At 46.0% G+C, this 18,983-nt stretch overlaps 2 protein-coding genes across 2 annotated transcripts; one reads left to right on the top strand and one right to left on the bottom strand.

Annotated features, from left to right (window-relative positions):
* Positions 1-732: 732 nt before the first annotated feature.
* Positions 733-3,231, top strand: LOC133906291 (rho GTPase-activating protein 2-like). Its single transcript, XM_062348154.1, has 5 exons — positions 733-1,103; positions 1,770-1,890; positions 1,977-2,096; positions 2,259-2,489; positions 2,586-3,231. The coding sequence occupies exons 1-5, from the start codon at positions 733-735 to the stop codon at positions 3,048-3,050; spliced, it is 1,308 nt and encodes a 435-aa protein (XP_062204138.1). The 3' UTR covers positions 3,051-3,231.
* A 10,665-nt stretch (positions 3,232-13,896) lies between these two features.
* Positions 13,897-18,504, bottom strand: LOC133906571 (VIN3-like protein 1). Its single transcript, XM_062348516.1, has 4 exons — positions 18,047-18,504; positions 15,968-16,619; positions 15,309-15,619; positions 13,897-15,210 (listed from the first exon to the last, which is right to left on the bottom strand). Exons 1-4 carry the CDS (start codon positions 18,078-18,080, stop codon positions 14,114-14,116), a joined length of 2,094 nt encoding a protein of 697 aa, XP_062204500.1. The 5' UTR covers positions 18,081-18,504; the 3' UTR covers positions 13,897-14,113.
* Positions 18,505-18,983: the final 479 nt, after the last annotated feature.

An 18,983-nucleotide genomic window follows, 5' to 3' on the forward strand; every position in this document is an offset into this window, starting at 1 on the left:
TCTTTCATAGTTCTCGTCACGAAAGGATTCTTAAGACTATTCTCTCTATGATGGTTTTTTTTCTTTTTCCTTCATGAATATCTTTAAAATAAAATTATTGCAGATGAGAGAAAATAAAAAAAATAAAAAAAGAAAGAAAAATTATGAAGGGAACAAAATAAAAAAATATGGTTTAATGCTCTACCACCCCTATTTGTTGATGTGGAAGAGAAGTGTGGGGCCCAGGAAATAGTCAGTCGCTGTTACGCTTTTCTTCTGCGTCCAAAAAGGCACACGGTCGGGTCGTGACTCAGAGTTTGAATCCGGCGGCCATTTTTGCATCCCGCCCCCTTTCCTTTCGAAAATATTCGCACTTCACTCCAGTCGTCTTCTCCGCCTCTCATTAATGCTGCTCCTCTCTGACGGAGCTCAGCTGCTGCTTCCAAGAAGTGGAGAGAGAAAGGAGAAGGCAAGAACCCCGTTGCTTTTGCTTCGGGACTCTCCAAGAACTCCAGCGCGAGAGGGAGAGGGATAGAGGCGACGACGACGACTCTGCAAGTCCGCAAGAAGTAGAGAGAGGAGCTCCGATCCGTTTGTCTGCGGCGGGTTTTCGAGGTGTCCGAGGAGGAGAGAGAAGCTGGGCCCGCCGGAGGGTCGGAGAGTTTAGAGAGAGAAAGTGGGGTGTGGCGTCCATGTCTGCGGGCTGGGTTGCTGCGTGAGGGGGGGGGGAGGGGGAAGGAGCCGTCAACGGAGATGACGGGGGTGGTGGTGGTCTCCAGCGCGGGGTGCAAGGGCGGCGGCGGAGCGAAGAGGGGCGCCGCTGCCGGTACCGGCGGAGGCAGGGAGGAGGAGCGGCGGCGGCGGGCGGTGCTGGAGCTGCTGCTCGCGGCCGTGAGGCGGTCTGTGGTGGCGTGCAGGGTGGAGCGTGGGAGCGCCGGCTCCAGCGAGTGGGCGCTGGAGGAGGAGGAGGAGGCGGCGGCGGCGGCGAAGCTGGAGGAGATGGACATCGGGTGGCCCACGAATGTCCGCCACGTCGCGCACGTCACCTTCGACCGCTTCCACGGCTTCCTCGGCCTCCCCGTCGAGTTCGAGGTCGAGATGCCCTGCCGCGTCCCCAGCGCCAGGTGAGCCACCACCAGAGCCTCTTCCCCTTCCTCCGTGAAATTCAAATCGATACTACCATGTACAACATCTGGGTTCCGAAGCCAGAATTTTGGTGAATTTTTTTTTTTTTTAAAGGATGGTTGGCTTGCTGATTCTGAGTGCTCCAAATTTTGAGCACCTCCTTGATCTGAGGATGCAGTTTCTTCAGATAACTCGAGCAGCTTCTGTTTCTGCAGCTATGCCTGGATCTGCACAGTGAGGGAGCGATTTTGAATTTCGATGTGCTTAGTTTGAATTGCCCGCTGAGTTTCCATTAATGTATTCACTTCCTGTTTCACACTATTTAAGCAGAGTTGTAAGATTGTGGTCAGATCATAAAAGTACTTCTGTGGAATTACATCAAGATAAACTCACTCCCCCCCCCCCAGCCCCCCCAAAAAAAGTTTATCATCAATCACAATTGTGTCTATGCTTTCTGTGTAAGATTAGGTATGCTCTGATGTCAAAGAAAACGATTAGGTATGCGCAATGGAATTCAAATTTCTCAAACCACATATCCAATCAACCACGTTGTAACGAAGCTGAATCTGCGTAGCGCTAGACGAATTTTCCCCGAGATCCACTGTTTGAACCGATCAACTCGTGAGGTGTGATTCAGCAAGCTCATTTCTTTTGCCTTTCTGCAGTGCGAGTGTATTTGGTGTCTCGGCTGAATCAATGCAGTGCACCTATGACGGCAAGGGAAATTCGGTCCCCACGATATTGCTGCTCATGCAGGAGAGGCTGTATGCCCAGGGAGGCCTGAAGGTGGTCATCCATGATAAACTAAGCTTTCTGACTGTTTTCGGTGCGAAGTGAGTCTGGATCTGCTCATACTGATGTTGCATTTTTAGGCCGAAGGGATCTTTCGCATAAATCCAGAGAATGACCAAGAGGAGCATGTGAGGGACCAGCTGAACAAAGGAGTTGTTCCTGGGGACATCGATGTTCACTGCTTGGCCAGCCTGATTAAGGTGGAACATCTGTCGTCCTATTAAAATATGAGACAATTACGAAACTATGTTTCAGCTACAATGTCATTCACCTACCAACAATTATCGAATTCTGAACAGAAAACTCTAACATCAGTTTTATGAAATAAGAGAACTAAACTTCTATTCATTTGCATTGGACAGGCATGGTTCAGGGAACTTCCGGAAGGTGTGCTTGACGGCCTCTCCCCTGAGCAAGTGCTGCAATGCAATTCTGAAGGGGAATTCCTTGAGCTTGTGATGCTGTTGCGCCCCACTCAGGCAGCACTGCTTAATTGGGCCGTTGAGCTAATGTCTGACGTTGTTGAAGAGGAAGAGCTAAACAAGATGAATGCCAGAAACATAGCCATGGTGTTTGCCCCCAACATGACACAGGTAATCTCCATTTCACTATTCTTGCAGGATAGGAGGTGAGCAATTGACAAATTGCCATCACTTCAGCTAAAATTTACCCTTTTCTTCCTATGCTAGATGTCAGATCCATTGACAGCCCTGATGCATGCTGTCCAAGTCATGAACTTTCTCAAGACATTGATACTGAGGACGCTTCGGGAGCGAGATGATGCAGCTAGCGGAGAGGAGTACACACCGTACTCATCTCCAGCATCATCCAGCCGGCCTTACCATGCTGAATGCTGTGACAGCGAGCGGGACATGGACAGAAGCTGTGAACTGAGTGACATGCATAGCCAAATCAGCAGGTCTGGGGGACAGGCGGATTATCTTGTCCGGTACAACACCTGTTTCCACAGCGAGCAAGAATGCGATGATCCTCTCAGCGATGTCGAGGAAGGGTTCTTGTGTCGGCTGGAGGAAAGCTCAAGAAAACAGGGCGAGATGAACTCTGAGATGATGGCCATGGAGGATGTTGAGCTGAAAGATGAAACAAAGGCTGAGGAGAAGGGCAAACAAGAGGGCGCAGAATCTTTGACATGATGAAACTTCTGTATTTTTAGCAAGGAAATATTGTGGTTTGCTTGTGCTGTCAACACCTGGTTGAATGTATTGCTGCAGTGTATGATGTAAACCAGGGTGATCCACTGATCCTTGAATGTGGGCAATTCATGTGTCCCGGGACAATATTTCATGAATATGTCTTCATGTGCAGGTTAATGTTTACCATGAGTCCATGACTATGTCTTATTTCCTGTGATATTGGAATTCTTCTCTTTTTTTCCATATTTACCTTTGAGTTTAGTATGTACTTATCCATGGTGGTAACGTCGAATATCTAACTATGAGGTATATGCGTATAAGCAGTATATTATATACAGATAGGGTATATATGACGTATATTTGACAGTTCCAGATATCACGGAACTGAAACAGCGGTACCTGATACATCCGGAATCAAGGAAGTACATACCGAGAAGGTTTATATTGATTATCCAAACCGATACAACCTGTATTCAAAACAGATCTATCTACTTGAATGTTAAGGAAGACAACATTCTATCGACTATAGCTGGATAGGAGTCGGTACCTCACCCCTATATAAGGCGGAAAGACTGGGGGGGGGGGGGAGAAAAAGGAAAAGAGGATAACGAGCAACACGAAAGGCAACAATAGAGGAGTTACTCGACGATTTTAGCCTTAGGACAGATTAGATCAAATCAACTCCTTGTCATAGTCTTAGCCACTTTACTTGTACTCGAGATCATCAAAAGATAGCAACATACCCACAAGACGTAGCATATTACTCCAATCGGAGTCTCAAACCTATATACATCGTTTTGTCTTGCTTTGTGATTAATCCCTACCCTCGAAGGCACCCAGTCAATTTACAGACATATTATCGGGAACTAATCTTCGATAGTTGGCGCTCCAGGTAGGGACCTTCTTCTATTTTGTAGGATTAATCATGTCTCAGACTCACTCTTGCGTCGGATTTTCTGACACGGGCTTCTACGACTGCTTCGAGTCGACGGCGGACGTCTTCGAGTCTGAGTCCCCTTCTGTCGACTCGGAAATCATCTTCGGAACTATGGTTTTCCGTTAGGATGATCAAGGTGGACTGATCCACACCGGTACCCTCGAGTCCATACCATTGGATGCGTACCGCGAGGTGGTACATCTCGAGTGGGATCCCACGGAGCCTAATGTTCTCCACTGCATGGACACCGACAGTGACGAGGGTGGCGACAGTGACTCTAACGCTAGCCAGAGCAGCCGAATAGATCGATTCGTGTTTATGGCTAAAGGCGACGACCCCCTATCGACTGACCCAATAGCAGTAGATCCAAACGTTGTGGTCGATAACGGTGTGGAAATTCTTGGAGATCCAGCAATAGCAGTCGCTGCCGACGGTACTGGCACCGAGTTACCACTCGAAACATCCGCATCTGGAGCCGTACGTGAACCCGACACGGCCCTCCACCGGCGGACCACGGGAAGGCAGATGCCTCCTGGCCTCTCCTGACGACTTTTAGTGGGTGTACCTACACCCATGACAGCCCACGGCTTAAGAGACAAGCTCCCTCCAAATAGTCATCATGAGGCTTCATCAGCTCGACCGCAACCGAGCCTCGGTAGCGACATATTCAGTACTCTGGATACTAACGTGCAAGGAGCTCATCTGATTCTCAGATCCCTTCCAGAATTGGATCCGGTGAATCCACTGACTCCTATGGTCAATCAAGTCAAGATCCTACTCGATGCGGCTCAACCAAGTCGCTCGAGCAAACAATCCTCACAACTCCAGGCCCCCCCAGTTGGAACTGTCCCGGCTCGAGGAGCCACGGGTGAGAACGCTCTCGAGTAGGGGAATCCCAGATGGGAAGCTTAGGTGGTCGAGCCCAAAAACGATACTGTGGGCTAAACTGTAGCTGCCCTATCCATAGACGCGGGCATCGGGAAGATCTGAGGAACTGTATTCCTCACAACCGACGTGATCTACGTATGGCGATCGAAAACCGTCGTGAGGAACTCCTTGAAGACAATCGCTGCTACTACGATTGCATATCTATAGGACGAGATGGTCGATATGACTCCTCGCTCGGAGAGACAGGTGTGGCACTTCTCCACCACCTCCTCCTGAAGAGTTTGATGGGGGCTGCGAGGCTTTCGTACGCGAACTTCGGTCGATTCAGTGGCCCGAGAATTTCAAAGCGGGCCCGATCCAGAAATACGACAGGAAGATCAATCCCAACGAGTGATTGCAGATCTACACCACCGTAATTTGAGCAGTCGGCAGTGACAATCGAGTAATAGCCAATTATCTGTTAACCACCCTTGATGGATCCGCAAGGTCCTAGTTGCTAAGCTTGCTGCGCAACTCGATTCGTTCGTGGGCAGAACTCAAGGCTCAGTTCATAGCCAACTTTCAAGACACATTCAAGCGCCCAGAAACGGAGAACAACCTCCACCAGTTGCACCAAGGCGACAACGAATCTCTTTGAGATTTCATCTGCAGGTTCAGCAACAAGCGTAACGCGATCCAGGACATCTCAGATGAATCGGTAATTATCGCCTTCAAATGAGGTGTTCAGGACACAGACTTGCGTGGAAAGATGGCTACTCGAAAGATTCGCACGGTCAAAGAGCTTTTTGAGTTGGCCGACAAGTGCGCGAAACGAGCGGAAGTGCAAGTGCGCACAAAAAATCTTCAATCTGGCAAGGACAAACCTGAGTCCTTGAAGAACGGAGGAAAGAAGAACAAACCCGGTGACAAGCGCAAAGGTCCCGATACGACTGTAGCCGCGGTCGACAGGAGCAAATCGTGCAACACTAGGGACAACAAAGACCTCAGTCGAGGTGGTGGAAAGTGATGCCCCATCCATCAGAGCAACTAGCATGACTTTGACGAGTACTTTGTGTTCAAGAAGAAACTTGATGACAAGATCAAGGCAAATGCTGAGCGTGGTAGTAAGCAGGTTAAGTCTAATGTTGGGGGTAACGAGCCCCAGTTCCACGAGCCTAACCACAGCTTGGCGCACATCTTCAAAGGATTCGCCACATATGAGTCCAAGAGACAGTACAAGGCGGTCAAGCGAGAAGTCAACCTGGCCCTTAACTGGGCCCACTCGGTATCTCAAGTGATCAGAACAGCCGATCACCTTTGATCAAAATGACCATCTGGCCGCGGTACCACATCCTGGTCGATACCTATTCGTAGTTCAGCCAACTATACTCAACATCAAGGTTTCCAGAACTCTGGTTGATGGAGGTAGTTCACTCAACCTCATTTTCTCCAAAACCTTTGACAAGATGGGAATCCAGAGGTCAGAGCTTAAGACTGGAGTTGTGCCTTTCCACAGCATAAGTCCCAACTCATTGACCATGCCTCTCGGCCAGATCAAGCTGCCGGTCGCGTTTGGCATGCCGACAACTTCTACACAGAAAAGCTGACCTTTGATGTTGTGGACTTTGAGACGGCGTACAATGTGATCCTAGGCCGCCCAATGCTAGGCAAGTTCATGGCAGTGGTTCACTATTCCTACCAAGCACTTAAGATCCCAGGTCCCAATGGGGCCATTACGGTTAAAGGAGATTAGCGTGCAGCAATTAGTTGCAACAAGCAAAGCCTTGATATGGTCGAGCACTTCAGTCGAGTGGCCATCGCTCCTAAGGATGCAAGTTAAGCGTCAAAGGCAGCAAGGTGTTGTCGAGGCCAAAGACTCCAGGCTCGTAAGTCTTGCTGGCGCTACCAAATCCAACGTCGCCAATGGCAAGGCCCATGACAGCGTCAGCAACAAAAAGACCGATGGATGCGTCAAGGAAGTGCCCCTCGACCCGTCTGAACCATCCAAGATGGTTAAGGTTGGGGCCAACCTCGACCCCAAATAGGAACTCGAGCTCGTCACCTTCCTCCAGGCAAACTAAGATGTGTTCGCATGGCAACCGTCTGATATGCCTGGGGTCTCTAGGGAGGTGATCAAGCATAGACTAGCTGTTAACCCGATGCCAAACCTGTGGTGAAGAAGAAGCGAAGATTTGTGGAAGACAGGAAGCGGGCCATCCAAGAGGAGATCGATAAGCTCCTAAAGGCGGGCTTTATTCGAGAAGTACGTCATCCTACATGGCTCGCGAATCCTATCCTTGTAAAGAAGGCCAATGACAGATGGAGAATGTGTGTCGATTTCACCAACCTCAACAAGGCTTGCCCCAAGGATCCTTTTCCTCTCCTGCGCATCGACCAGATCGTCGACTCTACGGTAGACTGCGAGTTGTTATGTTTTCTATATGCCTATTCAGGGTATCACAAAATTAGCATGGGATTAGAGGATGAGGAGAAAACTGCTTTTACTACTCATTAGTGTATTTTGTTATGTAAAGATGCCTTTTGGTTTAAAAAATGCTGGTGCTACGTATCAAAGGTGTATTAAAACTGTTTGCCACCCTGAATTGGGCGCCATGTAGAAGCTTACGTCAATGATGTTGTAGTCAAATCGAAAACTGGAAACACATTGGTTAACGATCTCAAAGAAATGTTCAACAACCTCAGGAAGTATTGCATGATGCTCAACCCTGAAAAGTGCAAGTTTTGCGTGCCGTCCGGCAAGCTTCTCGGCTTCCTAGTGTTGAGTTGAGGCATTGAGGCCAACCCGCGCAAAATTGAGGCTCTTGACTAGATGCGGTCACCTCGAACACTGAAAGAGGTCCAGAAACTGACAGGTTGCATTGCTACTCTTAGTTGATTTATTTCCAAGATGGGCGAGCGAGGGATGCCTTTCTTCAAGCTGTTGAAGAAACAAGATCGGTTCGAGTGGATGAAAGAAGCGGAGCGCGCCTTCCATGACTTTAAATGGTACTTATCGTCTCGATTAATCCTTACACCGCCTAACGAAAAAGAGGAGCTCTTTTTGTATATTGCAGCAACCCCACAAGTTGTACGCACGGTACTGGTGGTCGAACGGGAATGTCCCGAGAGAAAGGCCAAGGTTCAAAAACCTATTTACAACATGAGAGAGGTTCTACATGATGCTAAGCTACGGTAGCCGCAAGTACAAAAGCTGATATATGTAGTCTTGAGTCTTCCCAGAAATTAGGGCACTACTTTCAAGCGCACAGGACCACCGTCACGACGATGTACCCGCTGAAGGATGTAATACGCAATCAGGAAGCTACTGGATGAATCACGCGATGGGCGGTAGAACTAAATGAGTTCGGCGTAAGCTACGCACCACGCACGAGCGTGAAATCCGGAGTGTTAGCAGACTTCATCGCCGAATGGACAAGCGTTGAAGAAGCAAGGCCAAACATGGTCGAAGATCACTGGATGCTCTTCTTTGATGGATCGCTCACGTTCCAGGGCGTGGGGCTGGCATTATATTCAAATCTCCAACGAGCGACGAACTCAGGTACGTTGTTCAATTAGATTTTAAAGCCTCTAACAATGTTGCAGAATATGAAGGACTGGTAAACGGGATCCACATAGCTGCGTCGCTTGAAATTAAACGACTTCTTGTGAAAGGGGACTCACAGTTAGTCGTGAACCAAGTTCAAAAAGAGTACCAGTGCTCAGATGACAACATGGCAGCTTATTTACTCGAAGTACGAAAGCTTGAGCAAAAGTTTGAAGGGATAGAAGTGACACACATCAGAAGGAGTGATAAGTCTGGTGCAGATGAGCTTGCTAGACTTGCTTCTTCTCGGTCACCGGTACCTGTAGGAGTCTTCGTTGAGAAACTCCTTAAACCATCTGTCTCGATAGTTTGACGAATGGCTCCTACCCAACTCAACCAGCAATCTGGCCAGGTTAGCGAGGTAGAACCCGCAGACACAGATGCTGCACTACTCGAATGCCACTCGACTTGGATGACTCCGTACCAAGCCTATCTCGAGGGTCAAGACATCCCTGATGATGATGCGTCTATAGAGAAAATTGCTCGTAAATACAAGCTCTATGTTTTGGTAAACGGCAAGCTCTACCGAAAGGGGAGTAACATAATCTTGATGAAGTGCATCACTCAGGAAGAGGGTAGTAAAATACTGCTCGATATCCATGGAGGCATGTGTGGTAATCATGTGCCTTCTCGCACCTTGGTTGGAAAAGTTTTTCGCCAGGGATTCTATTGGCCGACTATCCTCCAGGATGCTTCTGAGCTGGTCAAAAGTGCGAGAGCTGTCAATTTTTTGGAAGGTAGACCACTCGACCAGCCCCAAGCTTTACAAACAATTCCTCTTTCTTAGTCTTTCTTCGTCTGGGGCTTAGATATCCTGGGACCGTTCCCAAGGGCCCAAGGCGGTTACAAGTTCCTATTTGTGGCTATCGACACGTTCACCATGTGGATAGAGGCCGAACCTGTAGGAAAGATAACCGCAGAAGCGGCCAAGAAGTTCATGAGGAGCATAATTACTTGATTCGTCATTCCGCATCGGATAATTATGGATAACAGTAGCCAGTTTAGAAGTGGGACCTTTATTGCGTTCTGTGAAGAATTCGGTATCAAAACTCGTTTCGCCTCAGTAGCTCACCCACAAAGTAACAGTCAAATTGAACGTGCTAATTGAATAGTCTTATAGGGCATCAAAACTCGGGTCTTTGACAAGTTAAAAGCCTACTCGAAACGTTGGGTAAAAGAACTTCCCTCAGTACTATGGGCCGTTCGTACTTTGACCAATAGAGCCGCTGGTGAAACTCCGTTCTTCTTGGTTTATGGAGCGGAAGCGATGCTCCCGACTGAGTTGCAGTTTGGATCACCTTGAGTGGAAAGTTACTCCGAAGAAGGGCATTAGCAACTACGAGCGGATAACATAAATTTACTCGAGAAGTACCGAGATTAAGCATATATTCGAGTGGCTAAGTATCAGCAGGCATTGCGTAGATATCAAAGCCAGAGAATTCAGCCCAGAAAACTCGTTGCTGGGGACCTCGTCCTATGAAAGGTGCAGAAACAGACCTGGCGCCACAAGTTATCACCTAAGTGGGAAGGACCTTACATAGTAGTCCAAGTCACTTGACCTAGATCAGTACGGCTATCTACTCTGAACAGCGAGATACTCGAGCACTCGTGGAACATTGACCAGCTCCGAAAGTTTTATTTATAGAAAAGGTAGGTTATAGGTAAGTTGATTACATTCGATTCGGTTAGCTACTTGATAACATAATTTTCCCTTTTCCTCTAATCCGTGTCCCAGACAGCAGCACTCCTCTTAGACATCATCGCCTTCTTTTTCAGCTTGAGTGGTGTTCATTTGATTCCTGAGTCTCTCCTAAAAGTTGACATCATCGTCAACCTTCTTCATTGCGTCAGTAAGAAACTTTTCCTTGTTGTTACAGGAGGACTCAAGGCCTGCAAAAGGTAAACCGAATACTAATTCTTTGTTAGTCACCCAATAATTGAATCACACACTTGTGATCAAGAACAGACTTACGTTCAATTTTTTCTCTCTTGGCTTCGAGCTTCTTATGATGGTAGGCCTCGCCGGTAGCTACCTGAGCACTTGTAACCTGGAGAAGAGTTTTTATCACCGCCCACGGATCATCATTCAGGATTGATATTGAAGTTTCACTTCCCCTGAGCTGCGGGTCTTCTTCGGGTGCGCTCGAGGAAGGATCTCTAATTGGAGCCGAGGATGAGTCAACAGGGAAGCTAGCCTCGGATGACTGGTCGAGATGCTGGCAGTCTTGGTTTGCGCCTCAATCGATAGTCTAAAATCAACAGATAAGAGAAGAGGAAAAGAAAAGACTGCCAGCCGACTAGTCGGGATCAGAATCCAGGACAAACCTCTTTGAAATTGGGAAGTGCAAAATGATGCTTGACTTTAGCCTTTTTGTGGTCACCTTCTTCGTTCTTTGTCTGGTAGGCGAAGTCGGTGGAGGAGTTACACATGGACCAGGCAAAGTTAAGGCATCAATAGCCTGCAAAGAACCAGATAATAAGAATGTATTATCGAGTGAAAGTATGACCAACTAAAGAGCGATAATTCGACTGAAATTACCTCTCTACTCGAGTCATCAGGCATGTCAGTCCCTCGAGTTGGCAATTGTGAGGACGCGCCAGACGTCCCCTAAAAAAGAGCCATCCATGCAACTCGTCATTAATAGAATGACCGAAAGAAAATAGATAACTCGAGAAGAGTTACCTTTTCGACTGGGTCATCGAGAGCGGCGGTTGCTCGAGGAGGCGATTGGGCTGGTAAGCTCGCCGTTCCCTAACAAAAGGCCACTCATCTAAACAGAATGCATTTAGGTACCTACTTGATAATTTGAAAGGAAATAAGAAGATAATAAAAACTTCAATCAACATACTCGATGGCTCCTTTGCTTACGCTTGAGAGGGCTCGGATCCGACAATAGATGAGAAGATAGGGACGATCTCTTCGATCAAAGAGACCCCTTGGCCTCCTTGTTGGTCGATCTTTTCCCCTTGTTGACGGCATCGGCGGAACTAGTGCCGTCGAGATCAAAGACTTTGCTCGAAAGGATATGTTCTTGACGAAAAACTGGAGCCTGCAGTCACACAGACAAGTCAGAACAAATAGACAATAACAGGTCTTACTGTTCTATTAAGAAAATCCCTTATGTCTGGTCGAGGATTCACTAAGGAGTAAGGAGCAATGCCACACTCCGGTGCGACGGAAGAAAAAAGCTTGTTCTGTCGGGCGGTGACATCCTAGGCAGGTAGGGCTGAAAAAGAAAAGAAAGGTTTACTCGACAAAGATCGAAGATCATAGCCAAACAAAAAGGGCAAAGTTCTAACTAAGCCTTACATCCGGCCGCATCCCTAGAAGCATCCTCATCCCCACTGTACTCCCAAGCCAGGCACGTTCGCGCCTTCAAGGGACTCAATCTCTTACCAATAAAGTCTCTGGCCACATGCCACTCAATAAGGCCAAATTGCCTCAGCATGCCAATCTTGTTGGAAAAGTAGGTGGTGTGGCTGGACTCTCGATGCTCTTGCGTTCAAGAAAGATTTTGGACGGGAAAAAGACCTCTATACACTAAAGGAAAACCGATCGGGTCGGGATTGGAGATGTAAAACCAAAGTTTCTTCCAATCTTTTGACCAAGAGGAAGTTAGAGGAACCAAGATATAGGAGTTTCTCATCCCACTTCTCAACTGGAAACTACATACCCCGACACATTTATTTTCGGTAATCCTTTTCAGTTTGTAAAAATATTGAAAAAGATTCAAACTTGGCTCAATGCCATGGAAAACCTCACAAAGATGAACAAAAACACTCAACATGGTGATTGAATTGGGGTTCAGGTGGTGGAGTTCAATCTGGTATCGATCGAGCATATTGAGAAGGAACTTGGAAGGAGGGATGTTCAAACCACAACGGAAGAAAGACTGAAAAACTACGAACTCATGTTGGATGTTGCAGGAAGGGAATCTCTCACCCGATGCCGTCCTCCATTCGACCAGACTGTGCAGCGGCACCACTCCTTCTGCTTTGAGTTCCGCCAGCAGAGTTCTTGCATAGCTGAGGGCGTCCAGACCTCAATCATGAACCTCGCCTCATCATGCTGATCGGGTGAGGCACCGGCGGTTGCTGCGGCCGATTGCTTCTCCGGCGAGGAGGAAGTCGGAATCATCGAGGAAGAGTTGTGATCCATGGATCTAAACTTCTTTTTGGCGGTGGTGTGTGCTAAAGCAAAGAAAGCTGAGAGGCCTGTGAAGGAAGACTGGTGGCAAAGGATGAAGAATGGTCGCTGCAAGTTTGGGTCTTACGGGTAAAAACCGAAAAGTTACCGCCGTTTCAACCACTCCCACCTTTACAACACTTTGATCAGCGTGAAGAAAGGAACGCTGACGACGTGCGAATCTCTGCACACCCTTCTGCCCGCATTAAATACGCCCATACCCGCTATTTCAAATTTCGAAAGGTTTTTTAACTCTACACATAGTCGGGTGTCGATCAGTTGAGTTCTTTAAATCTTTTTTCTTCAAGTCTCGAGTGCGGTTAGCCACAGGGCGCTCGACTTAACTGAGCTTCCACTCGATACTCAAGGAATGATCCATCCACACTCAATTCTTTCGACTATGAGCCTGATCTAATTTACTCAACCAAGCTTAAACTTGGCAGTACTCAAGTGGATGCTTATAGAAATCTCTCCTCCGGAGTAGAGTTATAGGGCTACTATCGAATATCTAACTATAGGGTATATGCACATAAGAAGTACATCATATATAGATATGGTATATACAATGTATATTTGACAGCTCTAGATATCACGAAACCAAATCAGCGGTACCTGATACACCTGGAATCAAAGAAGTACATACCGAGAAGGTTTAGATTGGTTACCCAAATCGATACGACATGTATTCAAAACATATCTATATACTTGGACGTCAAGGAAGACAACTCCCTATCGATTACGGCTGGATAAGAATCGATACCTCACCCCTATATAAGGTGGAAAGATGGGGGAGGAGAGGGGAAGAAAAAGGAAAAGAGGACAACGAGCAACACGAAAAGCAACAACAGAGGAGTTAATCGATAACTTTAGCCCTAGAATAGATTAGATAAAATCAACTCCTTGTAATAGTCTTAACCACCTTACTTTTACTCGAGATCATCAATACAAGACAACAGCACCCCACAGAACGTAAAATATTACTCTAATTGGAGGCTCAAACCTGCATACATCATTACCTCATTTCATGATTAATCCGTATTATCGAAGGTATCCAGTCAATTTATGAATTTATTGTTGGAAACTGATCTTCGACAGGTGATCTACTGTCGAAGCTGGTAAATAGCAATAAGAGAATAGTATAACAGGACAAAAATCTGAACACCAGCAAGATTTAACAAATTCGTTATTTGCTTCGCTTGGTTCAAAACCAGTAATGCTTAGATCTCAACATTCCGCTGAACAGTGAACACCATAAACCTGACAATAACTTTCTTTTTTGCCAGTTGCAGCCATCAATATATTATCATGGAAAGTATCCAAGCACTGCAACACCAAAGTAACTACATACATATTTATCACAAGGTATATAAATAGCATTACAATAAAGTAGAAAACTGTAATCCCAGCTACTTCTCCCCTTGTAAGATTATTGGAGTATTAGATAACAGTTTCAGTTTTTGTTTATCCAGTTAATGCCACAGTTTAGTACAGAAACCACTTCTTGGCCTCTTACTGGCAACAATTTCTTCGAACGAATCCAGAAGCTGCCCAGCCAAACTACTGGGCTCATCAAGGAGAGTGCGTATAAAGGTGAGCACAACCCTCCGCTCCTGCTCCGTTGATCTCAAGCTAAACCAGGTTAGAAATTTCATTCTAAAATCCTTGTCGATGTGGCCAGAACATTCCAACCATCGTATAACCTTCACACAGTACTCATAGTTATCATCTAACTGGCCTAACCTACGGGAGAAGGGCCTAGCTGAGATGACCACCAAATTGCTGTCATCAGCACAGGTTTCTTGCTCCAAGTCTGATGTCTGCTTGCGACTGTGTGATCGGGATTCCATGGCCGGTGCCTCCCCTACATGCCCCTCAGCACAAGTCTCGGAATCACCACAAACGTTCGACTTTTTCAATGCACTCTTTCCTGAACTACATCCGTTCTTGTTCTGGAAGCACACTGTTGGCATGACTACCTCTGCATTTAGGTCCGGAACTGAGGTCTCATTAAGATTGAGCTTACGTGAAACACCACCTGCAACTTGATCCTTATCCGGTATCACAGAATCACTCTGACCGCATGAATCTTCAATCTCATCTTTACAGAACGCACTGGGGTAACCATTCTCCTCAGCGCATCCTTTCCGGAAAACATTACCCAGATCGCGCACCTTGAAGCCTGATGACATATCATTATGCCTCTTGCCATCTCTCTTGGCTGTCGATGAGCAACCTTCGGCTCCGTGCTCTATGTTCTTGTGAATGATCTCCACACTCCTGGTAAAGCACTTAGACTCAGAATGGCCCAGTTCACCCTCCTCGGTAAACGAAATAATCCGGAAGGCATACTCTTGGCAGGGCTGCAGATTGGATATCAGTATCCTTCTTTGGTCTTTGGGGAAAACAGCAGGCTCCCCTGTGTAAGGCGGTTCCCTGCTATTCCAGTACCAAAGTTTATAGCCTTTGATACCATGATATTGTGAGGAAACAGCTTCCTTAAGAACTAACACCAACGATGAAGCTGTAACATCTTCAAATATAAACCTGCAGGCAGCAGGAAGAGTATCTGCATCATGAAAAGAAGTCCACTATGTTCAGAAAACTGTCGATTGCACAGTGCATCCTCTGGAAAGAGATAAACTTTACAAGACTGAAATAATTTACCAATTTGTTTTGTATCAGATTGAATGTTTGACCTCAGCCACTCATCTGCCTTTTCAATTGCTAAAGAGCAGAGTCTCTGCACATCAGCAGCAACAGGAAGTCGGCCTACAATGCCACGGGCCAGCTTGGATGACATACCATCAAGGGCGCCAACTTCAGTTTCCAGCTTTGCTTTTGCATCCTCTACGATCTGATGCAACTCTTTAAAACGAGTTGTGCCATCCAAAAGTCTATGACTCAGATATATGCGGGAACAGAGAATATCAACCCGACGGGCTTCTTTGGCAACCAACAGCTGCCTCTTCCAGCACCTGCTCAAAATATTTCAAAGGTGCCTTAAAAAACAACAAAAAATATTTGCAATAATGAGCTCATCTGCACAGAATGCTCTATGTAACTACAAACATCATTCTGATAAATGCTTCAACCAATATTTAGAGTGCAAAAAGGTTCACAAATATCGAGGAACATCCAAAATAAATAATTTACCCGATAAAGTCAATGATGCAAAGGTCTGGATCAGATAGCTAAAAGAATATTTGGGGGTGACAGTGGCCACCCAGCTTCATGTAGCATGGTTACTTATAAGCAAGTAACATCTAGAACTTTTCCATCTAGAAATAAAGATTACTGTCCAAGGTAGATGCAAAATCACTCACCCAAGTATTCCAATAACCTTTCCACATGCAGCGCAACAGTAGTTACAATCAAGCTGTATAGATTGTCCAAGTTCTATGCATCCTGCCTTTCGGTGCTCGAGTGCGCACTCAATATGGCAGGATGACTCACAGCAATCCCTATCACCAGTCTCCGATGTGCAGACCAGCCAAAGGCTAGGATCTTTGTTGTCATCAAATTTATGACAAATACAACATGAACACCTCTTACAAAATCTATCATCTGAGTTCAAGACAGCTTTGCACGCGGAATTTATGCATATCCTTGTGCTAGGAGGTTTTGTATCTTGAGACATTCCATTTTCACATAGCTGAACAGGATGCTCCCCCTTTCTTGGCTTCTTTTTCAGAGCCTGACTACCAGTAAAGCTTGAATTATTAAAGTTATTTGAGGAATCTTTCTTTGAATCAATGTTCTTGCACCTCTTTACAGTCACTGTTCTTGGTATTTCTTCCACTGATTTGCATTTAGAAATGCCAGGTTCTTTCTTTTCTGTGTTAACACTAGCATCATTTGACTCTTGTTCTGGAAAAGAACTCAATGGTTCCTGGGCATTTTCTGAAGCGGTGTCGCTGTCACCAGCAGGTCTATTTTCTTCAGGTGCACTTGCAGCATTAGAAACACTTGTTAACACTGCAAAACACAAGGCACATGAAAAAAGGGATCAAGTTCAGATAATAGGCATCCAAGAAAATGTGAATAACACAGTAGAAAGGATGCCTTCCAAAGTAACTCAGATGCTGAAAGAACAAGTCTGGTCAGGCAAGTTAATCAGACCTAATGTAGGCCATGTCAAGGGAGTGCTAACATGACCTCGTCATATAAAGGAAACCAAAGAAGCTCAATGGCACTTCAATGAACTGTGAGTCATATATTTATTCTTGCCAGACTTGAACCTAACGTAAATAAGAAAGGCTTCTATAAATTTTCCTCCTTTTTGCAGGACTAAAATGGCCTTCACAGTAACAGCTCAACTTCGCGGAAGCCCACACTGCAGGGATTAAGGATAACAATTTGACCTTAACAAAACATCAGTCAATGTAGAATTAATTCTAGAGAATACAGTTACACTTGTTGAACATTTCAATAAGCAACACTCAACTTAACTAATCCACATACCAAACTTCCAGGCTCCACATGAATATTAAATCAAGAAAGGTGGTTTACAGTACCTTGATTGAATGATTTACCACTTCAACACTACACTCCCTCAAGTCCAATGTAGATTTAAACATATATCATTTTAGGAGGGTTCCATTTATTTTTGAAATAGATAGCATTTTGGGTTTCAGAGGCAACATTTTCACCAAATGCTAGAGAAACGTGTAAAAAGTCAAACTGGGAAAATTTAATCCTGGGAGAGTAATTCTTAAGAAGAAAGCATCAAATTAATAAGCGGCAATCAGTAGTACCATCCATAGTTATATGCACACGCACAGCACAGGACCCCTTAGAAATTGATCCTGTGCTGAAACAGAACAAGAACCAAATCAAGCTATAGATGCATAGCTTAGGTTAGTGCTCCACAACGCAGTCCTAGATCATAATGGGGGTAAACATCCGCCGGGAGGATAGCCGGGTGGCGTTAGCTGCTAGGGATGAGATATTAGACTATAGATGATGAGAGACTTAGAATATTAGGGGAGACTAGATTAATTCTTCTTGCTTTATTCATTCCCTGAGGGGGGCGGCTGCTCTTTATATATAGAGCTTAGCCGAATCTAAACCTACTAGGACTCGAGACCTCCCTGATTACAACTCGTTTATTCCTTCATGCCGATTCTAACTCAATCCTAACCGAATCTAACTTGCCTACTTCTCCTAATCCGACTCTCCTAACATATCTCAATCTGGACTTGACTTCTAATTCTAATTTATTTCCTTCCTAATTTATCCAACCCGATTTATCTCCTACCTTAACTCTTGCCCATGACAGTAGACAAACCCACCCGAAGCTGACTGGATGGATTGAAGAGAAGGGAATATTTGGGTTTGATTGCTCACGGCAAAGAAGAGACCCCATCAGAAAATTCGAGCAATCCAAGCAAGTTAGGGATTACCAGCAGATCTGAATGGATCCCCGCTCAGCGCCATCCTGGTAGAGGGAAGGGGGAGGAGGAACTGCCGCCAAGTGAGAGAGAAGGATGGATGCTGTCAGGGAGGTGGCTATGAAGGTGTGCTCTGGTGGAAGGGGGCATGCTCGGGCACCGCACGGAAACAGGTTGTTCTCTTCCCCTTTGATTGAGAAAATATGAAGAAAGGAGTAAAGCAAGCCTCTCCTCTGCGGTTTAAAGAGGAGAGCTGCTGCTGTTCATTTCGGGCAAGATACCAAATTCTATCACTGGGCCCCGTTTGATTTTGATCTGATATTGCCAAAGTTTGACAACTTCGATCAGATTTACTATCCGTTGACATGATGATAAAATTATGGTAAATGTCCGTTTTCTTGGGCTCTTTGATTTATAATTAGAGCCAGTGTGTGCAATAAATTTGGCCACGCGGATTTTGTAATATAAATTGGTGGTGATGGGATAAGTCCTTGTGCAGCACATGGTCTTTGTGGGGCTGCCACATGGTGGTCTTGCTGCCCATATGCTTTAGGACAGCATCTAGGACACTAGGACAGCATCTAGGACAGCATCTTAGACTAGCATCTTAGACTAGCATCTTAGACCAGCATCTTAAACTAGAGGACAGCATCTAGGACAGCATCTTAGACTAGCATCTTGGTATATGCTTGGCTGGTCATGGGCCTATAAATATGTATCCCCAACCCCTCAGGTTGGTATGGCATTTGTGTGAGAAATAAAGGAAAAATTGCCCCAACTCCTAGTGTCATCCTCTCTCGATGAGAGTAAAAATTCAGCTACTACCAAGAGCAAGAATTCAGCGACTAACAAGTGGTATCAGAGCCTGTTTATCCTGTAGCCTGAGCATCTCCTGCTCATCTCCCCCCTCAGCCTCGCAGCAGCCCCAGCTAAGAGCAGCAGCAGCCCC

The sequence above is a fragment of the Phragmites australis genome, chromosome 23 (genome assembly GCF_958298935.1).
Source record: "Phragmites australis chromosome 23, lpPhrAust1.1, whole genome shotgun sequence".
Lineage (NCBI taxonomy): Eukaryota > Viridiplantae > Streptophyta > Magnoliopsida > Poales > Poaceae > Phragmites > Phragmites australis.

Excerpts from the sequence above, each read along its gene's own strand:
- LOC133906571 (XM_062348516.1), bottom strand. The coding sequence starts at position 18,080 with ATGGCGCTGAGCGGGGATCCATTCAGATCTGCTG. Across the intron at positions 16,620-18,046 it reads GGATCCATTCAGATCTGCTG|TGTTAACAAGTGTTTCTAAT; the intron begins GTAATCCCTAAC and ends TGTGTTTTGCAG. Across the intron at positions 15,620-15,967 it reads AAGGTTATTGGAATACTTGG|GTGCTGGAAGAGGCAGCTGT; the intron begins GTGAGTGATTTT and ends TATTTTGAGCAG.
- LOC133906291 (XM_062348154.1), top strand. The coding sequence starts at position 733 with ATGACGGGGGTGGTGGTGGTCTCCAGCGCGGGGTGCAAGGGCGGCGGC. Across the intron at positions 1,891-1,976 it reads ATGCCCAGGGAGGCCTGAAG|GCCGAAGGGATCTTTCGCAT; the intron begins GTGGTCATCCAT and ends TTGCATTTTTAG. Across the intron at positions 2,490-2,585 it reads TTGCCCCCAACATGACACAG|ATGTCAGATCCATTGACAGC; the intron begins GTAATCTCCATT and ends TTCCTATGCTAG.